A 17,274-nucleotide genomic window follows, 5' to 3' on the forward strand; every position below is an offset into this window, starting at 1 on the left:
CTCCCAGGATGTATTTCATTTTAATAATTTGTATGAGGCCTGTTGCCTCATTTAAAAACAATTAGAACAAGCTTAATGAGCTAAAAATTAAATGATACAAGAAATTGTGAATTGTATGCAGAGTACATGAAAATTTACTTCAGCTTCCCTACCTTTTTCAGACTACTTCAAGCGCTGGTCATGGCCAAGAGTTCTCTTTAGAAATGCCCATTCCTTGGCACCCAAAAGAGTAATCATAATAGTATCCCTGTGGATCAGTGTATTTTGGGGAGGGTTGTATAGACAGTAATAGTTCTCAAGGTCACCAGATCTCTGTCCATGACTGCTTCATAGCTCGACTAGGATCATAAAGTGAATCTGAAGTCTGCTGAAAAGCCAGTTCACATTTCAGACATTGGTGTGATATGCTTCTGCTCATATGTCCCTGTCAAGTGGAAAGCTACAGCATGCTAGTCCCGATGAAACTTCCATGTGGCTTTTCAATCAGACTTAATTGGAGTGCCCAGCTATAATCCAGCCTGGGGTCGCCAAAGGCATTGTTTCAGTGGCCAGGTCTGTCTGAGAGAAAGCGATACAGTTTCCTTGCCAATTGAAGATGGCCAAATGTGCAGATCACATGTGCAGATCTTCCTCGCAGCAGTGCCGGGTCAATCCCAGGTGAGTCAAACACTAGGATCTTCCTCACAACACGAGCTGGAATCTCACTGTAAGCCTAACAGTGCCAGCCAAAACTCCAGCAATGTGTGCTCCTATCCATAATATCCAGCTGAGACTCCCAATGGGGGCTTCCTAAAAGCTGTGCCTGTTGATGCCAGCCGGATTCCCGTGCAGTAAAACAATCAAACAAGCACTCAGAGGAGGCTAAGAAGCTGGAATGTAAAAACTGAACAAAATTTTCAGCAGGGTATTTAACAATTTGGCAGCCAAGATTTCAACTTCTCCCTTGCATCACAGCTAGAGTCCTGTGCTGGCATAAGCAGTGTCTGCAAACATTCACATACTGAGCAGATTGTACCCTTTTTAAAATACATTTTGTTTTTCTTTTTGCTGCCAAAGAATCTGGGCTTAAATTTAACGGCATGAAGACACTAAGTAATTGCCTTGCTTTCTTTTAAAGATCCAGCCAGCTGTGATTGAATGAAGCAAGAGGGAGAAAAGGTGCGTGCCCACACACATGTACTGAGGAAGAGTGGTGATAACTAAGCACAGTCACATAAGCTTAACCATTGAAGACTTGCTAGATACTCATGTGCACCATGTTACAGAAACACCAAACTAGCAGTGGGAGAACAGGCTACAGCAGAAGGCAACAAGCAGGGTGCAGGAGTAGGCAGAGCTGTAAAGCCATGTGCTGCAGTGAGGGACACAGCAGAGGTTTAGTAGAAGGGTTCCAAGACCCAACACCGAATTCACTGAAGAATGAGGAGGATTCCCAGCTTTTGGCTCTTTCACCAGAGCTGGGTGCTTCCTTAAAGGAGGCGCAATCAGCACTGACAAAACACCTGTCTTTTTGAAAGGGCATCCAGTGCTGATTCACCTAGAAGCCCATCCCTAGCAGCTGTAGCTGTGTTCTCCCTCTTGTTCTTCCTGCTGCTAAACTTTGTGTAAATCCCTGTGCCTCCAGATGAAACTGTATCTGGAAGATTAATGGAAAGTCATAGATGGCAGAACTGGCATGGAAAGTGTCAGGTCACCACTGAAACGGGTGGAGATTCCACCACTGCTTACAACTGCTATCCTGAAGGCACAGCATGCAACAGGGTGCATCATGAGATAGCAAAAAACACACCTTGGCAACGTGGAGAGAGAGAGTCTTTAAAGAGATGCTTTATTGCCTTTGCAGGTGTAACAGGGGAAGGGTGTTTGAAAGCCTGTATCTGTAACAGAAGGTACATGGTGAAACAAGAATGACAAATACACATTTTAAAGTAAAATATTCCAGTATCTGCTTGAATTTGAGTTCAGGGTTCTGGGTTACTTTTGCAATAGATAATAGAGCATAGTATATAAAATATAACAAGTAATGATGGTGTGCACTGTATATTGCACCTGTTTTGGAGGGTCAGAAAGTTCTTCACGAACATTAAGGATTTAAGGCTCCCATCACCCCCAAGTGGTAGATGGTATTGTCCCTATTTTACAGATAGGGAAACTGAGGTACTGAGGTTTAGTGACTTGCCAAATATTAGATAGCAACTCAGTGGCAGAACTGGGAACAGATTACAGGAATCCTGACTCCCACTCCCCTGTTCTAAATGTTAGATAGTGCTTCTTCCCAGTTCATCTGCCCTGCTTTAGGTGAGGTCAACAAGAAAAGGCTGATTTAAAAAAATGTTCCCTACATGTGCTTTTAGTAACACTGTATGGTTAGTAAAACTGAAAGAATTACAATCACCTCAGTGCTGTCAACTCTCATGAGTCTCATGACATTTGGTGTTTTTCTTAACGGCCCAGCTCCTGGAGTAACGTGATTACATGAAAATCACTGCCCTTGTTTAAAAAAGTTTCAGGGCTTCAGGATTGTTGAGAAAAAGCTTGAAAACAAAAACTGTAAAGGCCCAAAAACTAGAAAGCACAAACAATTTTTAATCTCATGATTTTCAAGCCAATCTCATGATTTTTGGGAGGCAGGTGGTGGGTGGAGAGACTGGTGTAAGACATCTTGAATGCTTGGGGGCTGGCCAGTACTGCTTTTCCATCACCATTTAGGCTACTTATTTACCCTTTACATTTCACTCAGCTCATGAAGAGAAACTAAGTAGGTCTTCAGTTCCACGTCCTAGTTCTCAAACACTAGCCTAATCCTTTGGAACTGGGGTCTCTAGAAAAGAATATTTAAGGGTTTGTTTTGTTTTTTAAAATACGGTTGACATGTTTTTCAAAAATCATGAAAAAGTTTCTGTGAACAGAGTCTATAAAACCTTTTGTTTACAAAAGGTAAGCCTAGGCCCTGAACTATTTGGCTGCCTCTCTTTAAGGAGATAAATCTAGTCCTGCCCTTTCTCTTCAGAACAACTTCAATCCACTTCCCAGCTGCATAAAGGTTTCTTTACTTAGCCAAAAGCCTCTCTGACTTGGTCAAATCTGAAAACAGCTGCTTATTTCAGCCATGGGGCTAAAAGGAAAATGATTTCTTATTTTAGGACTCTATGGGGTCTAGTGAATCTACTGTTTCTCTGTATTTCTTTAAAATTAATTAAAATCCAATATAAACTTAAACAGCAAAGGGCCTGATTTTGCACCCACTGAAGCTGATGGTAGTTTTGCTATCAACTCCCATGGAAACAAGTTCAGGTCCCAATAGTAAGAAAGATATCTACTGCTGGCTTTTTAAATTGTTTTTGTGATGTTACAAATTGATGTTGGGAGGTTAGTGTGCTTATCAACAAGTTTCATATCTGGCATTTGTTTCCCCACAGTGGAATGGAATTGGAATAGCCAATTGGGCACTTTCTTTTTTCTCCTACCCTAGAGCTTGGTGAACCTGTTCATGAAAAATAAGAATCACACTCTTCCCATGTTATCCAACATGTCCCAAATCAAATGTGATCTTATTCAAATGCTTCAAAAATATCTTAGCAGTGGTTCACTTTTCCCTTTCATTTTCATATTCTTTTAAATGTCCAAACTCTGGCTGGGACCAAAAAATCAGAAGAATTCCACTAAAAAGATGCTTCTTGGGCCATTTCTGGCTACAATCACCCATGGAAGTCCTGGAAATCTGATGACGCTCACTCTCAGATTTCCAGTCAGTTTTGCAGAATCAAAAGGTTCAAGTAGTTGAGCATCTGAATGTTTGAGATTTTAACTGACTGTAGCCTGAACTTTAAACCTCTTCAAATTCATTCACTACTAATCTTACCCTCATAATCCCTAAAAAGTCCATTGGAAAAGTCAGCAATTCTACATTTTAATGTCTACATTCGCTGGGGGATGAGGGGTGGGAAAGATGTCCTACAACACTGTCGGCAAATTAACGACAAACATATACACTGAAACAGGAATACGCAATACTTCTACTGAGGCTTAGTAACAAACAGGCAGGACTAATAGTCATAAATGTTACTAAAATGGATACTTGTCTAATGTTGATACAGTCACAAATGGTATTCATGTCAGTAGCTATGAGAGGGTAAGGTGGACGTAACTATTTCCAATATTAACATAATGTTTCTAGGGTGACCAGATGTCCCAATTCTATAGGGACAGCCCCGATATTCAGGGCTTTTTCTTATATAGGGACCTATTACCCCCCACCCCCATCCAAATTTTTCACACTTGCTATCTGGTCACCCTAAACCTTACTTACATCTGTACTCAAGTAATAATGAGCTGATTAGTCAAAATGTTGTTAACCGTTTATGTTGAGTTTTGTGAGTCTTAGAGATTTGAGGAAAAATATGGAACAAGAAATAAATGAATTCCCTCCACATCTTTTCAGCTCCCAGTATCAGTGCAGAAATGCAATCCAAAAGAAGTTGGCAGTATTATAAAAAATTAAACAGATTGTTTTCCACAGTGACCTGGAAAAGACAGGAATATTTTGGGATTGCAGTGGAAAAAACTGCCCCCGATCTCTCAGACAGAGAAAACAAACAGCATATGAAAGACGAAAAATAGGTAACTGAACAGAAAGTATTTTCTAAGAGCCTTGAAGCAGCAAGAACAGCATGAAAAGGAAAGGGTGAGTATGTGTGTTTGGTAGCAGGAAGTGAATGGATTACAGCTCTTGAGTAGAGATGAATTTTCATTGCACGGATGTATTTTAAAAACTACCTAGATAGCCAAAGCACCCGTCTGCAAAAATACATGCAAAAATGATACCAAGATGCTAATATTGAGGGTGGTGGGGAAGAACATTCAGATCTTTCCTTTGTACTCATTACTGCAGAGAGTCTGTAGCCAGAAATTTTTTTCCTTCTATTTTTGAGGTGAATTGGACAAACTCTTTCCGAGATATCAGACAGAGAAAAATTAGAACTACTTTTTGGGGAAAATTCTCGTAACATTTTTTGTTCACTTATAACTAGAGCTGAGGAATGTTTTCAATTTATTTATTGCGGCAAATAATTTTCTGAAAAATGCATATTTTGGCCGAACGTTTTCCTGGAAGTGGAGTTGGATCTCATGAGTGAGTGAAAGCAGGGGCCGAGAGTGAGGATTCCTGTGTTCTATTCCTGGTCCTGGGAGTGGAGTGGGATGTATTGAATGAGAGAAGATAGAGGCCAATTCCTAGATTCCAAAGCCAAAAGAGCCCATTGTGATCACACAGGCCATGGAACTTCTCCAAAATAATTCCTAGAGCGGAGCTTTTAGAAAAACATCCAATCTTGGACTTACAAGTCGTCAGTGATGGAGTCTCCACCACAATCCTTGGTCAACAGTTCCAAACATTTGTTGCCGGGTGTGAATATTGCATCATGGCTTGTAGACTTTACAATCTACTATGACTTCTTAAAAATCTATAGCTGAAGTGCCAATCTTTATGCCAGTTCCTGATCTGAAATTTTAAATGCTGCCCAGGCTCCTTTGGGGATTACAAACCCACAGCTTTGCAGAGTTTATGAACATGTGAAGCAGTTCTGAAAGGTATATGAAGCATGAAAGTGTTCATGTGGCAAATTATGTGCTTTAAAAATGTTACAAATGCAGAGACATGGATTCCATAAACCAATAACGCACAACCAAATGTCAGAGGACAAATCTTAAAATATCTTTTAAAAAAAAGCCTAAGGAAATTCCCAAGGAAGAAGTTTGTTAAACTTTATTACAGTAGCAAACATGCATTAACCACTTAAGGGGGGGAGGACCCAAAGAATGTTGTAGTGTGAAAAATTAAGGCAAACCACAAATAATGGAAATCTACAAAAATCAAAGATTAAAGTTAAAATAACTACAATGAAAACACACCCAGGAAAGGATGGAATTGCAAAGTCAAGGTACTCAAACATCCTCAACTAAATCATGAGTCTTATGCCTGCACAATATTCATTTTCAACACCGATAGCATAAGCTGTGTTAGTCTAACCCCCTGTTCTTTGTATCTTACTCAGTATACCAGTCAATGTGTCACCCACCATCTATGTGTATGCAAACTACACTCTCAGAGACTCGTTCTCCTTAACAAGAGAGGAATGCAAACATCTCAATTTTTATACATATAGATACACACACAAAAACCCATCCAGCCCCATCCCAATCTTATTCCCTTCTGCCTGTAAGTGGAAATTTTACCATTTCAAACTTTTAATATAAACAGTGGATAGCTGTGGACATCTTAAGCCCCACATAGCTTCACAGGCTTGTTCTCTATATTCTGATAGACCTACTATGCTACAACTATGTAGATTCACACACATAAATAGGCATAATTCCTGGATGAAATGCCAAGGGATAAGGGATTTCACACACTGACTAGCTGTAAATCTGTGGTGCTTATGACCGATATGGATCTACCTCTACCTGGAAGAGGAGTTGGGATGTGGTAACAGAAGAGTCCCAGGTTGTTTGTGTTACTTCAGTTCTGTATTTCCACATTTCCCCTACTTCTAAAAAAAATATTAACCTTAATTCAGAATGTCCTCCTTTTCTAATAGATGCATTTAGTATTATTTGTTACAATCTAGGACATTAAGGTTTCTTTCCCTTAAGTAAAGCTGGTTGGAAACTTTACATCCAATTAAAAAAATTGGAAGTGAGAAAAATATATTGACAAAAATGGTCATGAAGAGTTTCATGTTTTTCAACCAACTGTACCTTGAAGGCTCAAATATAGAATCACTACCAACTCCTTAATGGAGTTCTATTTGGCCTGGAAATTCAATAGAGATAAATCAGAGCTCTTCTCTATGATAAACACTGGAGTATGAGTTCCCTTCTTGCTGATTGAACAGCCACCTCCATCTCCCTTAATTCTACACTAAGCCAATGTTATTTCCCTCTGTTACCCATCACTCATTATGGATCTGATTGTGCAGATAAGTTACAGCCCTGGATAGGGGGCATCACTGAGTTTCACTAGCCCAGGGGATGCCACTCATTAGGAAGTATGCTCTACCCTGCAGTCAGCCAATTCCACTATTCAGTGCAAGGCTCTGGTCCCACCTCCACTGTCTCTTTTTCAAAGGCATACGTATGCACTAATCCTAGACTCTGGCTGTGGCTGACCCCTGTGCATGGGGCAGAGAAAGCTCCTTGCACCCTCATCCAGTATGCACCCTCAAAGGTGCTGGTCACAGTCTGGCTATCTGGCTTTGAATTCCCCTCCAACCCACACAGCCATGTGACATATCTGTGGTCACACAACTCTCATAAGAGATTTAAGATTTCTGCTGTTCCACACAGCCCTGCTATCGTACCTGTCACCTATCTGATGCTTTGTACACAAGGATTCCTTTCCATCTTTTGTTTCTCTGCACCAACAGGTTCTGTCATGCCAACAGTGAACCCAGTGCTGTAATGTGGGAGAGGAGACAGGAAGGGGAGCAAGATGAATGGGCGGGAGAGGGGAGGAACTGATGCTCAGGTGCAGGGAAGGGCTGTGAACCTGGTCTAGTTCAGTAATCAATGTGGTGGTTTTCCTGCTGTGATTCCAGCACTTGGGTCAGGAATCATAACATGCTAAGGAGGTTTTAGTTTTGGATCAAGGATCTTTAAATATCTAGGGCCAGATTCTCAGCTGATACAAGTTAGTGTAACTCCACTCAAGTCAATGGAGCTACATCAATTTACATCAGATCAGAATTTAGCCTCTAATTTCCCTTCTGTTTATTTCTGTTTCCAGGAAGCTTATCTGTCTCTTCTCCCTCACTTTTTTCTGTCTTTCACTGAAAGTTTAAGAAAAGTTCAAGTTATCTTTGTTTCTATTACTAATTTTCTGGGACCAGAAGGAATGTTGCCATGATCCAACATGGAATTACAAGCAGGAGTTTCCTTCCAGGAAAGAAAACAACCACTAATATAATTGCTACACACTCCAATCTGAAGACAAGCACTTGCACACAAATGCAAGTACATAGTACAGGATAGAGCACATCTAAACAGGTAGTCACACACAGCATGTAGATGCACATACATATACAAGCACACCATGCATCGCTAGGCACATATACGAACAACTTGCAAACACATACACTTACAGTATGCAGTTTGGGTGATGTCACTGAACTGGTACATCCTTTGCTCTGACTGAATCTCCCCGTTTCTAAGTGAACCGCAAGCACGGTGTTGTAGCAATGTAATGAACAGAGGAGCATGGACAAATGGTTGGACTTTGCCTCCCATAGTTGAAGGACCACGTCTTCCACGTTAGAAAAGACAGACTTTAAAACAGTGCATGTGAGTCCTTGCTTTGTTCCACCCTCCTTCCAGCCTTTGTTTGCTGGATGTGTCCTCCCTGCATAAGAGGCTGAAAAATCCCCCATTTTCACACCTTCCTGAGTTTCCCCTGAAAACAGAATTCCTCTCCAGTTAGCCTGACCTGTGCCATTGTACTTTAAAGATTCCCTCCACTTCCCCAATTTTCATGCCTAAAGATCTGTTCCTTTCCATTTCAAGGCATCCCAAACTGGCACACTCCCTCACCTGCTTCACCTTCAGTGCCCTTAGCAGTGCCTGGTACCATGCATCCCCAGCTGGACATCATATCCAGAGACAGGCTGCTATTTAGTAAGGGAGCTTGGATCCTCCTCCTCCTCCTCCGACAGTTTTCAAGGATCACTTGGTGCTGTCCTGACCTGGGACTAGTAGAGTGGTCTAATGAAACCACAAACCTGTCTTTGTAGTGGGTAGCACAAAAGAGACTGAGGGGCTAATAAAAGGAAGTATCAGAGGGGTAGCCGTGTTTGCTGCTTCTACAGAACCAGACTAAGAATCCTGTGGCACCTTATAGACTAACAGATGTTTTGCAGCATGAGCTTTCGTGGGTGAATACCCACTTCTTCGGATGCAAGCAGTGGAGATGCTTGCAAGCTTGCATCCGAAGAAGTGGGTATTCACCCACGAAAGCTCATGCTGCAAAACATCTGTTAGTCTATAAGGTGCCACAGGATTCTTTGCTGCTTCTAATAAAAGGAAGGCTATTCCACAATAGGAAGGAGAAGGGGTTACCTCCTCTCACTCCACTCATAGCATGTTCACCTCCAGGTAGGCGAAGGGAAGGAAAGAGACACCTAAATGCCTGAGATGTCAGAGAAAGGACTTATCTCCGTGAGAAAGTTACACTGGTTTAATTTCAGGTGCTAAAACTTGTTCTCAAGCAACTTAAGCAAAACTGAAATAAGCCACTCAAACTGAAATAAGAGTGTCCACACAGAGATTTGCACTGATTTAAGGAAACTCATTTTAAATTTCCACATTAAGTTAAACCAGTGTAACTTTCTTGTTTAGACAAACCCAAAAGATAGAGCATGAAAAGCTCCCTGGCTGCTGCCAGCAGACGGTTACTAAGAAATGAAAGTTGATAGGAGATACCTAGTAACAGCACATCCTTAATTCCAATACTGCTCTAATGTTGCACAAGTCAAAAGCGACTGGACAGGTTACTCAAACTCTTCCACCCAAAAAACTTCTCTCATCTGAGATGAAACTTGAGAAATCCCATCCCATAAAAATTTCACTGCAGATAATAGAAAGGGTTGAAAACAGGTGTTTGAACAGAAGAGTTCCTGCAACCTTAGCTGTAGAGTGGCAGCCATAACCAGTAAGCCACCACTTGCTCCTCTAGCAGTAAAATCACTGCATGGTATAGTCATGAACAGTATGTTAGAAATGGGAGGCTCTGCTAGGGTATGTTTGTCTGTAATTCTGTTGACAGGGCATTTCAGCTTTCTATCAAGGGAGTGCATCAGCACCCAGTCTTCCTTAGGGGATTGGCCTTCATGGAATTCCAAGGAGAAACCTGCTAACAGGGAGGATTCAGAACACGGATGATGAAAAATTAGGCTCTTTTCTAGGCAATCATGCTGTCTGGTTTCCCATTGCCCTCCCCAGCAGTGTTTTGGGGCTATAGCCTCCACTTTGGCCCCTGAACAGGCAGCATAGGTCTCTTTCCTCCTCCCCTGGTCTGGCTAATGTACCTCCCCAGCAACACCCTGGTTTGGGCTTCTGTCTGCCATATGATTTTCTGGGCTTTTTTGTAGCCTTTTGTCCATCCCCCCGCAGCACCAGCACTTTGAAAGTTCAACCCAGCAGAAGAGAGGGACACTGGTATAATCCATTCAGGGCATGGCCCACTAGGAATGTGCATTTCACCAGGCAGACAGCAGAAAATCAGCATGAGGCTGGAGCTGTCTTCACTGCCAGGACTTAGGGCAGTTAAAGCCAGCAGAAAACAAGTGGCCACGAACAGCCCCATCCTGCGTCAACTGAAAAACTCCCCTTGACTCCCTCAGGAGCAGGCCCTAGAAGAAACAAGGGCCGAGTCTCAGGATCTTCCTTCTCCAAGGCACATTACGCCCTTTTGAAGCCCATAAAAGCAGCTAAGGGGGTTAAACGTCTGTGTCCCAGTCACTTCCTGGACAATTGAGAATATTTTTGGCATATGGCAGGACAGAGCTTACAAATGGTATGTTTGTTTACCTTTAGCTCCTTACTTGTGCCCTCTAAAACACACCTTTCTTATCTGCCTCTTTCTAGGACAGCCACCCTTCAAATTAGGAGCCTACCAACAGGCACTATAAGAAAACTTAAGGATAATTTCGTCACAGGCAGCAGTTTGAAAACCACTGCACCAAAAGCAGAGACTGAAACAAGACTCAATGGCTCTGAATCAGACCCTAGGCAACCAAAGAACCGAGGCTCTCCGAAGAGGAGAGAAATACACAGCAGCTCTGCTTACAAGGGGTGTGCCAACTTATGGGGTCTTCCCAATGGGACCAACTGAGGCACACAGCCAGAAACACAACAGATAGATGGCCCGGCCCAGGCTATTTGTAAGCAGAAGTCTCCATTTCAATAAGTGCTGAAACCTGGTCCCAAGCTGCTGGCCTGGAATGGCCCAGTGCAAATCAAAATGCAACATCTTTTTAGCACTTAGCCGGAGCTAGCAAAGCCCTAACCCAGCCCCCTGCAGGAGCAGGGCAATAGTTCCCCCCCACACACACCCCACCCGGGGAAGTCAGATCAGGTACTAGGCTGGGAAGCACAACTACTTCGCTTGACAGCAGCCCCAGCGACCAGACGCCGTCCCCAGTTGCATTCCCGGCTGTATCTCCTGCACGGCGTGAATGCAGGGCGCGTTGGCAGACCCCCGGAGCCTTGTCCTTCCAGGCTTTCGTGGCGTGGCTCGCTGCCCCCGTTTCTCTCCTGGCAGCTCCCCGCCGACCCCGTTTCGGTCCCTCCCGCTGCCGCTTGGTACCAAAGCTGGGAACGCACCAGACAGAGATTCCCCGCAAAACTCAGCCTGAGCGCCGCGGCGAGGGGGAAGTCCCAAGCCGCCCCTTCGCATCCCGAACCGCTCCCCGCCACCCCGCATCGCCCCCAGCCCAGCCTCTCTCTGCCCCCCGGAGGCACCTTTCCTTCCACGTTTTCATTTCACCTCCCTCAGCCGCAGCCCTCCTCAGGCTCCCCCCCCCGGCATTTCAGTCGCTAGCCAGCAGGAGCGAGCTAATGGCACCGCCGGCTTCTTCCCCCTTGTTGTCCTCTCCCCATGGACAAAAGTTAACAGAAAGCGGGGGCAGGAAGTAAGTCGGGGGGCGGGGGGCTTGGTGCCGGCCTGGGGGTCAGAGGGACTCTGCGGGGGGGGGCAGAAGTTACTTCACTCACCCAGCGTGGCGAGCCGTAACAACAGCTGGAGAGGGCTGGCCAGAGGCGGGAGAGAAACCATGACTCTGCTGGGTCCTGGGTGCGTCTCCCAGCGCGGAGCTCGCTCGCTCGCTCGCTGGCTCTCCGGCTCCGCGGGAGCTCTGATGTTAAGGCTCGGACTCTTGCTGGCTTATAGAAGAATTCCCACCTCCTGCTCAAGAAGGTTCTCACGGGTCCTAAAACCCGCCCGATTCCCCCCACCCCAGTAGGTTCAGCTACTGCGTGGAGCAGCGAATCCAAGAAGCGGAACTCACATCGATTATTAATGCATCCGGGAATACATTTTGTAAACACCTGCATTCAATTGGAAGAGCTGAATTCAGCATCTTATTAGGTGTTTTCCCTCTCCTAATCGCTCTCATCCTGCAGCTGCCTTGATGGAACTGCTCCGTTACCCTCACCCCAACGCACACAGTTTGTGGGCCAAGTTCAGGTGATATGTAAGGTGATTGTAAAATAGATTCCCCTAGGCCTGAGTCTCCTCTGGCTGACACTGGTATGTGAGGGGAATCAGATCTCCTTACACTAATTTAGACTCCCTTACACTCAGCTAGACTTCCCTAGATCCACTTACACCCATTTACCCATGTGCAGGGGAGTCTAACTTGGGTTACATGGAGCAGGAGGTGCGGGTTACAGTAGCGTGTATGTGCTTTAGCTTCCACCTTCTGTGTAGTTGCTTTACTTATTAACTTCTTGTTTGCCTCTGGCTCCTCAGGCATGAGTTACATCAATTTACACTCCCTTAGATTCCCTTACATTCAGAGGGATGAAATCATAGAAACGTAGATCTAGAAGGGACCTCAAGAGATCCTCTAGTCCAGCCCCTTGCACTGAGGCAGGACCAAGTCAACCAAAACCATCCCCGACAGGTGTTTGTCTAACCTGTTCTTAAAAACCTCCAATGACATGGACGTGTATGCTAAAGAGGCAGATGAGTTGCACAGTGGTAAGTGGGTGTGAGTCTAAATTAAACCGTTAAGGGAGTCTAAGCTGAACACCATACATGTTGAAGGAGGTGGAGGAAGGCAGAGTTTACATCAGTTTAGACTCCCTGTAAACCAAGCGTGTCAAACTCCTTCAGTGGAGAGCCCTGAATTCCATCTTTAAATTATGATCCATGGAGTGAGTTCAACTATCAGAGGGGTAGCCATGTTAGTCTGGATCTGTAAAAAGTGACAGAGTCCTGTGGCACCTTATAGACTAACAGACATATTGGAGCATAAGCTTTCATGGGTGAATACCCACTTCATCAGATGCAGGTGAGTGGGTTATAAATCCAAAACACCATAACCCCCTCAATCCACACTGAATCTTCCACTGATGTCAATGAGAAGTTTGCACAAATCCCTGGTAGATCTGATCTTGACACAGCCGCTATTGTTACTCCAACTGGTGCAAAGGGAGGAATAAGGGAACCTCAAAAGATTCACAGCACCTGCATGCTTCTCTAAATTCTCTTATGGGGAAGAATCTTGTGAGAACAGGATTGTTATGCAAAGATATGAGAGAACTGGTTGTAATTACATCTCTCCCTCACTGGATTAACAGCAGTTAATGAGAGAAAGGATAATCCAGTGGCAAGAGCACTAGCCTGGGACTTTGGATACCCTGGATCAATTGCTTGTTTGCTACAGGCTTCTTGTATGACTTTGGGCAAGTCACGTAGCCTCTCTGTCTCAGGTCCCCCACCTGTAAAATGGGACAATAGCAGGGCTCACCTACACAGGGGTGCTATGGCAATAAATACATTAAAGATTGTGAGGGGCTGATACTCTAGTAATGGGGGCCTGTGGAAGAGTGGACTCACTGCAGGTGTGCCCCCTCATGGCTAGGTGGGGCATAGCAGTGCTGTGTCCTCTAGCACCCCTGCTGATCATCCCTGTGGTGGTGAACCTCTTCTTCCAATTTAACCCTCCAGCCAGGTGACATTTTATAGTCCCACCCCTTCTGGTGTAATAAAAAGCCTAACAAATAATCCCCAAACAAAAGAGACTTCTTTAGCTAGTTCTCAGCCCATCCTTGATGCTCAGCCTTCATCCCCACGCTCAGCTCATAGTCCTTATATAAAGCTAGTATGCCCCCTCCTCAGGCTGGTACAGGAACCTCATCCCACCCTGTGCTCTGGGCTCCACTGTTTTTGTGGGCCACTTCCTACCTCTGAGGCCCTGGGGCTGCTTCCTTGCAACCTGTACTTAACACAGCCTCCTTTGACTCCCAGTCAGGCTTTTCCCTAGGTCTTCCCAGCTCCTTTTTTACTATAACACTGCCCTCAGGACTTTCTCTCTGTGCCTTGCCCCTTTCCAGGGCCCACCCCAGAGATTAATTCCATCCCTGTGGACTTCTTCAGCCTACCTTCCCACAGAGAGAGGGAGCTCCCTATCTCCTGGGTTTCTCTATCGTAGATCCTTCTACTAGACTCCCTAGTAACTCACTCCTTTCTTTTATGAAGACCCAGTTCCTCCTCAGGTGGACCTAGTAACAAATCAAGCCTAAAACACTCTCCAGGTGCAGCCAGGTGGGTCACTGAGTTGTCAGACTCCGTTAAACCTTGTTCACCTGGGGGGGTAAACATCCCATCATAGGGACATGTAAGTAACCAAGATAAATAGATAGCCCTGAAGACTGAAATCCTCTTATGTTCAGAAATGGCAGTAGCTTTTCCTTATCACCCCATCTTTAACATAAGGGGACCACTTCTGTGGATGAGTGAACAGTTTGTTCCTCATGACACATTCATAAAGTAGATTTGAATCAGTACTTAGGTTTAACACCCTTTATATCAGATGTTACAAGAGCATTACTTAGACACTTGTTCCCCCACAAAAGAGTTTTGATAAGGCATGAGGCAAAGTTGCTGCTGCCCCACACTCACTCCCTGCCTTCTACATCACAATGATGTAAAAGTTAAAAAAAAAATAACACCCCCCCCAAACCTCAAATATAGCAAACCAGGAAAAAACCACCCTCAAATATAGCAAACCAGGAAATACAGAACTAAGATTCCCTTCTCCAAGGGTGACCACACTACCACAATTGTGGCCGCAGACATTGACTACAAGGAGCTCCTTTTTCTCCCTCTACTCCTAGTCCAGGATGCAAGAGATATGCTGGGACAGAAAGAGGGCATTTCAGGGGTGGGAAGGAGTGTGGCTGGTGCCGTCTGCACACAGCTGTCCACGGCTCCTTTGATGTCAATGGGACTACTCACATGTAAAATTAAGCTGCTGCATAAGTGTTTGCAGGAGTGAGGCCCTAAGGGCTGATTCATCACTGCGTTCCTCCAGTTTCACACCGATACAATTCCATCCATGCTGTGTTCATCAGTTTTATGCTGGTGTAACTCCCCGAGTGAGGTTGCAGTGACTGAAACTCAGAGACTTGTCACTGTAATTTAAAAAAGCTGTAACTAATTCATAATTTTCCCTCCTTCCAGATGTCTCCCAAAGGCCAAGAATTTAGTCTCAAATTATTTGCTTAGATTTAATAATAAACGGGAAGGTTGGTTTGTATATTGACAGACCTACAGTGCTCTGTTTAACTACAAATGGGGTTTATGATGCAATTAAAAAAATAAAGAAACTAGCGAGCGAGCGAGAGAGAGAGAGAGAGAGAGTGCGCGCCAGGTCACGGAAACAAAACCTTCTGTTTTTTTTCATTGTTAGTGAGAACTTCAATAACAGAGAAAGCAGCAGTGAGGTAGTTGTGTATCTTGATTCCTGGCCTCTTAGGAGTCAAGGCATCCTAAGCCCATGACCCTAGCTTCTGGGCTCTTTGATGTGACCTCTGTTGGAGATAGGGACTCAGACATTTTAATACTTTATTTATCCCATTATCTGAGCATCTTGCCCTAGATCAGAAGTCTCCAACCTCTGGACCTTGGGGCCCTCAAGGCTCTTTATTGTGACCCTCAAGGGAGACTGTGTTAAGAAGAAAATTTGCATTTGATTACAAAGGGAAATGAAGTACAAAGTAACCTCTGAGATACTGTTCTGAACCCAGAGTTTGGAGTTAGGCACCCAAGTTAGGAACTGCTTTTAGGCTCCCAGCTCAATTTCTTAAGAACTTAGGAGAGAGAAGGGGCTAGAGAGGGTGCAGGGTGGGGTGGGAAAGGCAGCTTGAAGCTGAGCTGTGGTTTCTTAGCACATTGAAACAATATGTTGGGCTACTGACTGAGAAGGTTGGACCCACTGCTCTACATTGTCAGTCACAAGGCACAAATTACTCCAGAGAGATTGGGAACAGAAAGTACCTCAGGAGATGGGCAGACTGGTCCAAAAATCCACAAGAAGCTTCTCCATGGACAAAGGCAGGCACACAGTGATGCTGATAAAAGCCAAGTCCCTTCAAAAGCAGGCAAGAGACACAGCTTTCACTTATCTTCAACATCCCGGCATCTGTCTGCCTCTCTCATTCGTAAAAGAACTAAGAATATGACTGACTGCTACATGAGGATACAAGAGACATCTGTTCTCTCTTGCAGTCAGCAGCTGGAGATCCTGGAGCAGGAGAAGGAAGGGACTCTACAATGAAGGCAGCGAGAAGGTGCATTCAGGGCCGGCTCCAGATTTCTTGCCACCTCAAGCAAAAAAAAAGGGGGGGGGGAGGGGCAGAGTGCCACTGCTGAAGCAAAAGAAAAAAAAGGCCGGAGTGCTGCCACTTGAAAAGTGCCGCCCCAAGCACATGCTAGGAACGCTGGTGCCTAGAGCGGGCCCTGGGTACATTGGCCCTGTAGTTGGGGGAAGATAACGTGTGTAGGTGGGCTTCATAGACTTGCTGCTCTGGATTGGAATGTGAGGCTGAGTGTTGAGTACTCCTGGTCAAAGGAAAACCAGCAGACACTTGACATTTCTAACAGGAGAGGTACCAACCATCTGACATCATGGCTGAATTCCAGGGAGAATTCCTCCTCTGACATTTCTCGTTATTCCTGGTGGATTGGGAGACAACTGGCCACTTTTATCCCAAGATGTGTGGCTGTCTACATGTAAGATCATTATCATTCAATTTGGCCTACTGACCTGGAAGCTAAGTATGTGATCTTATCATCAAACAAACCTAGGACAGACTTTTACCAAATATTGCAGGTGTTTATGCATACTGATCAGAATCTATTATTTGACAGGAAAGGGCATAGGGAAGAGTCAACCCCTTACTAGCCTGTTACCATCTCTGTCCCTAGAGCAAGACATCCGTTAGACAGTAAGATTTGAGTGTTAATATAGGGTTATCAGGCAACCCACTCATTGCTAAGCATGAGGACATTTATACTATTATAGGGATTTCCTTTCTGAATGAGACACCCATATATGGAAGAGTTGTGTTCTCCTTTGTTGTTTCTTTCACCCCTTCCCTTCTTTATCCATCCATCTTACATACTTATATGGCCCTCATTAACATAGTATTCATTTGTCTTCACAACACCCCTCTAAAGTAGAGAAATACTATTATCCCTGCCCCTTTTTTTAAATA

General features: G+C 44.4%; 1 protein-coding gene across 1 annotated transcript in view; it reads right to left on the reverse strand.

Moving 5' to 3' along the window:
* Nucleotides 1-12,015, reverse strand: part of LTK (leukocyte receptor tyrosine kinase) — a 154,116-nt gene extending 142,101 nt beyond the window's left edge. Inside the window, exon 1 of the mRNA XM_039534376.1 lies at nucleotides 11,764-12,015. Within this exon, the coding sequence (XP_039390310.1) occupies nucleotides 11,764-11,824 (61 nt within the window). The 5' untranslated portion in view covers nucleotides 11,825-12,015. The remainder of the gene's footprint in view (nucleotides 1-11,763) is intronic.
* Between the last annotated feature and the right edge of the window lie 5,259 nt (nucleotides 12,016-17,274).

The sequence above is a fragment of the Mauremys reevesii genome, linkage group 4 (genome assembly GCF_016161935.1).
Source record: "Mauremys reevesii isolate NIE-2019 linkage group 4, ASM1616193v1, whole genome shotgun sequence".
Taxonomy (NCBI): Eukaryota; Metazoa; Chordata; order Testudines; family Geoemydidae; genus Mauremys; species Mauremys reevesii.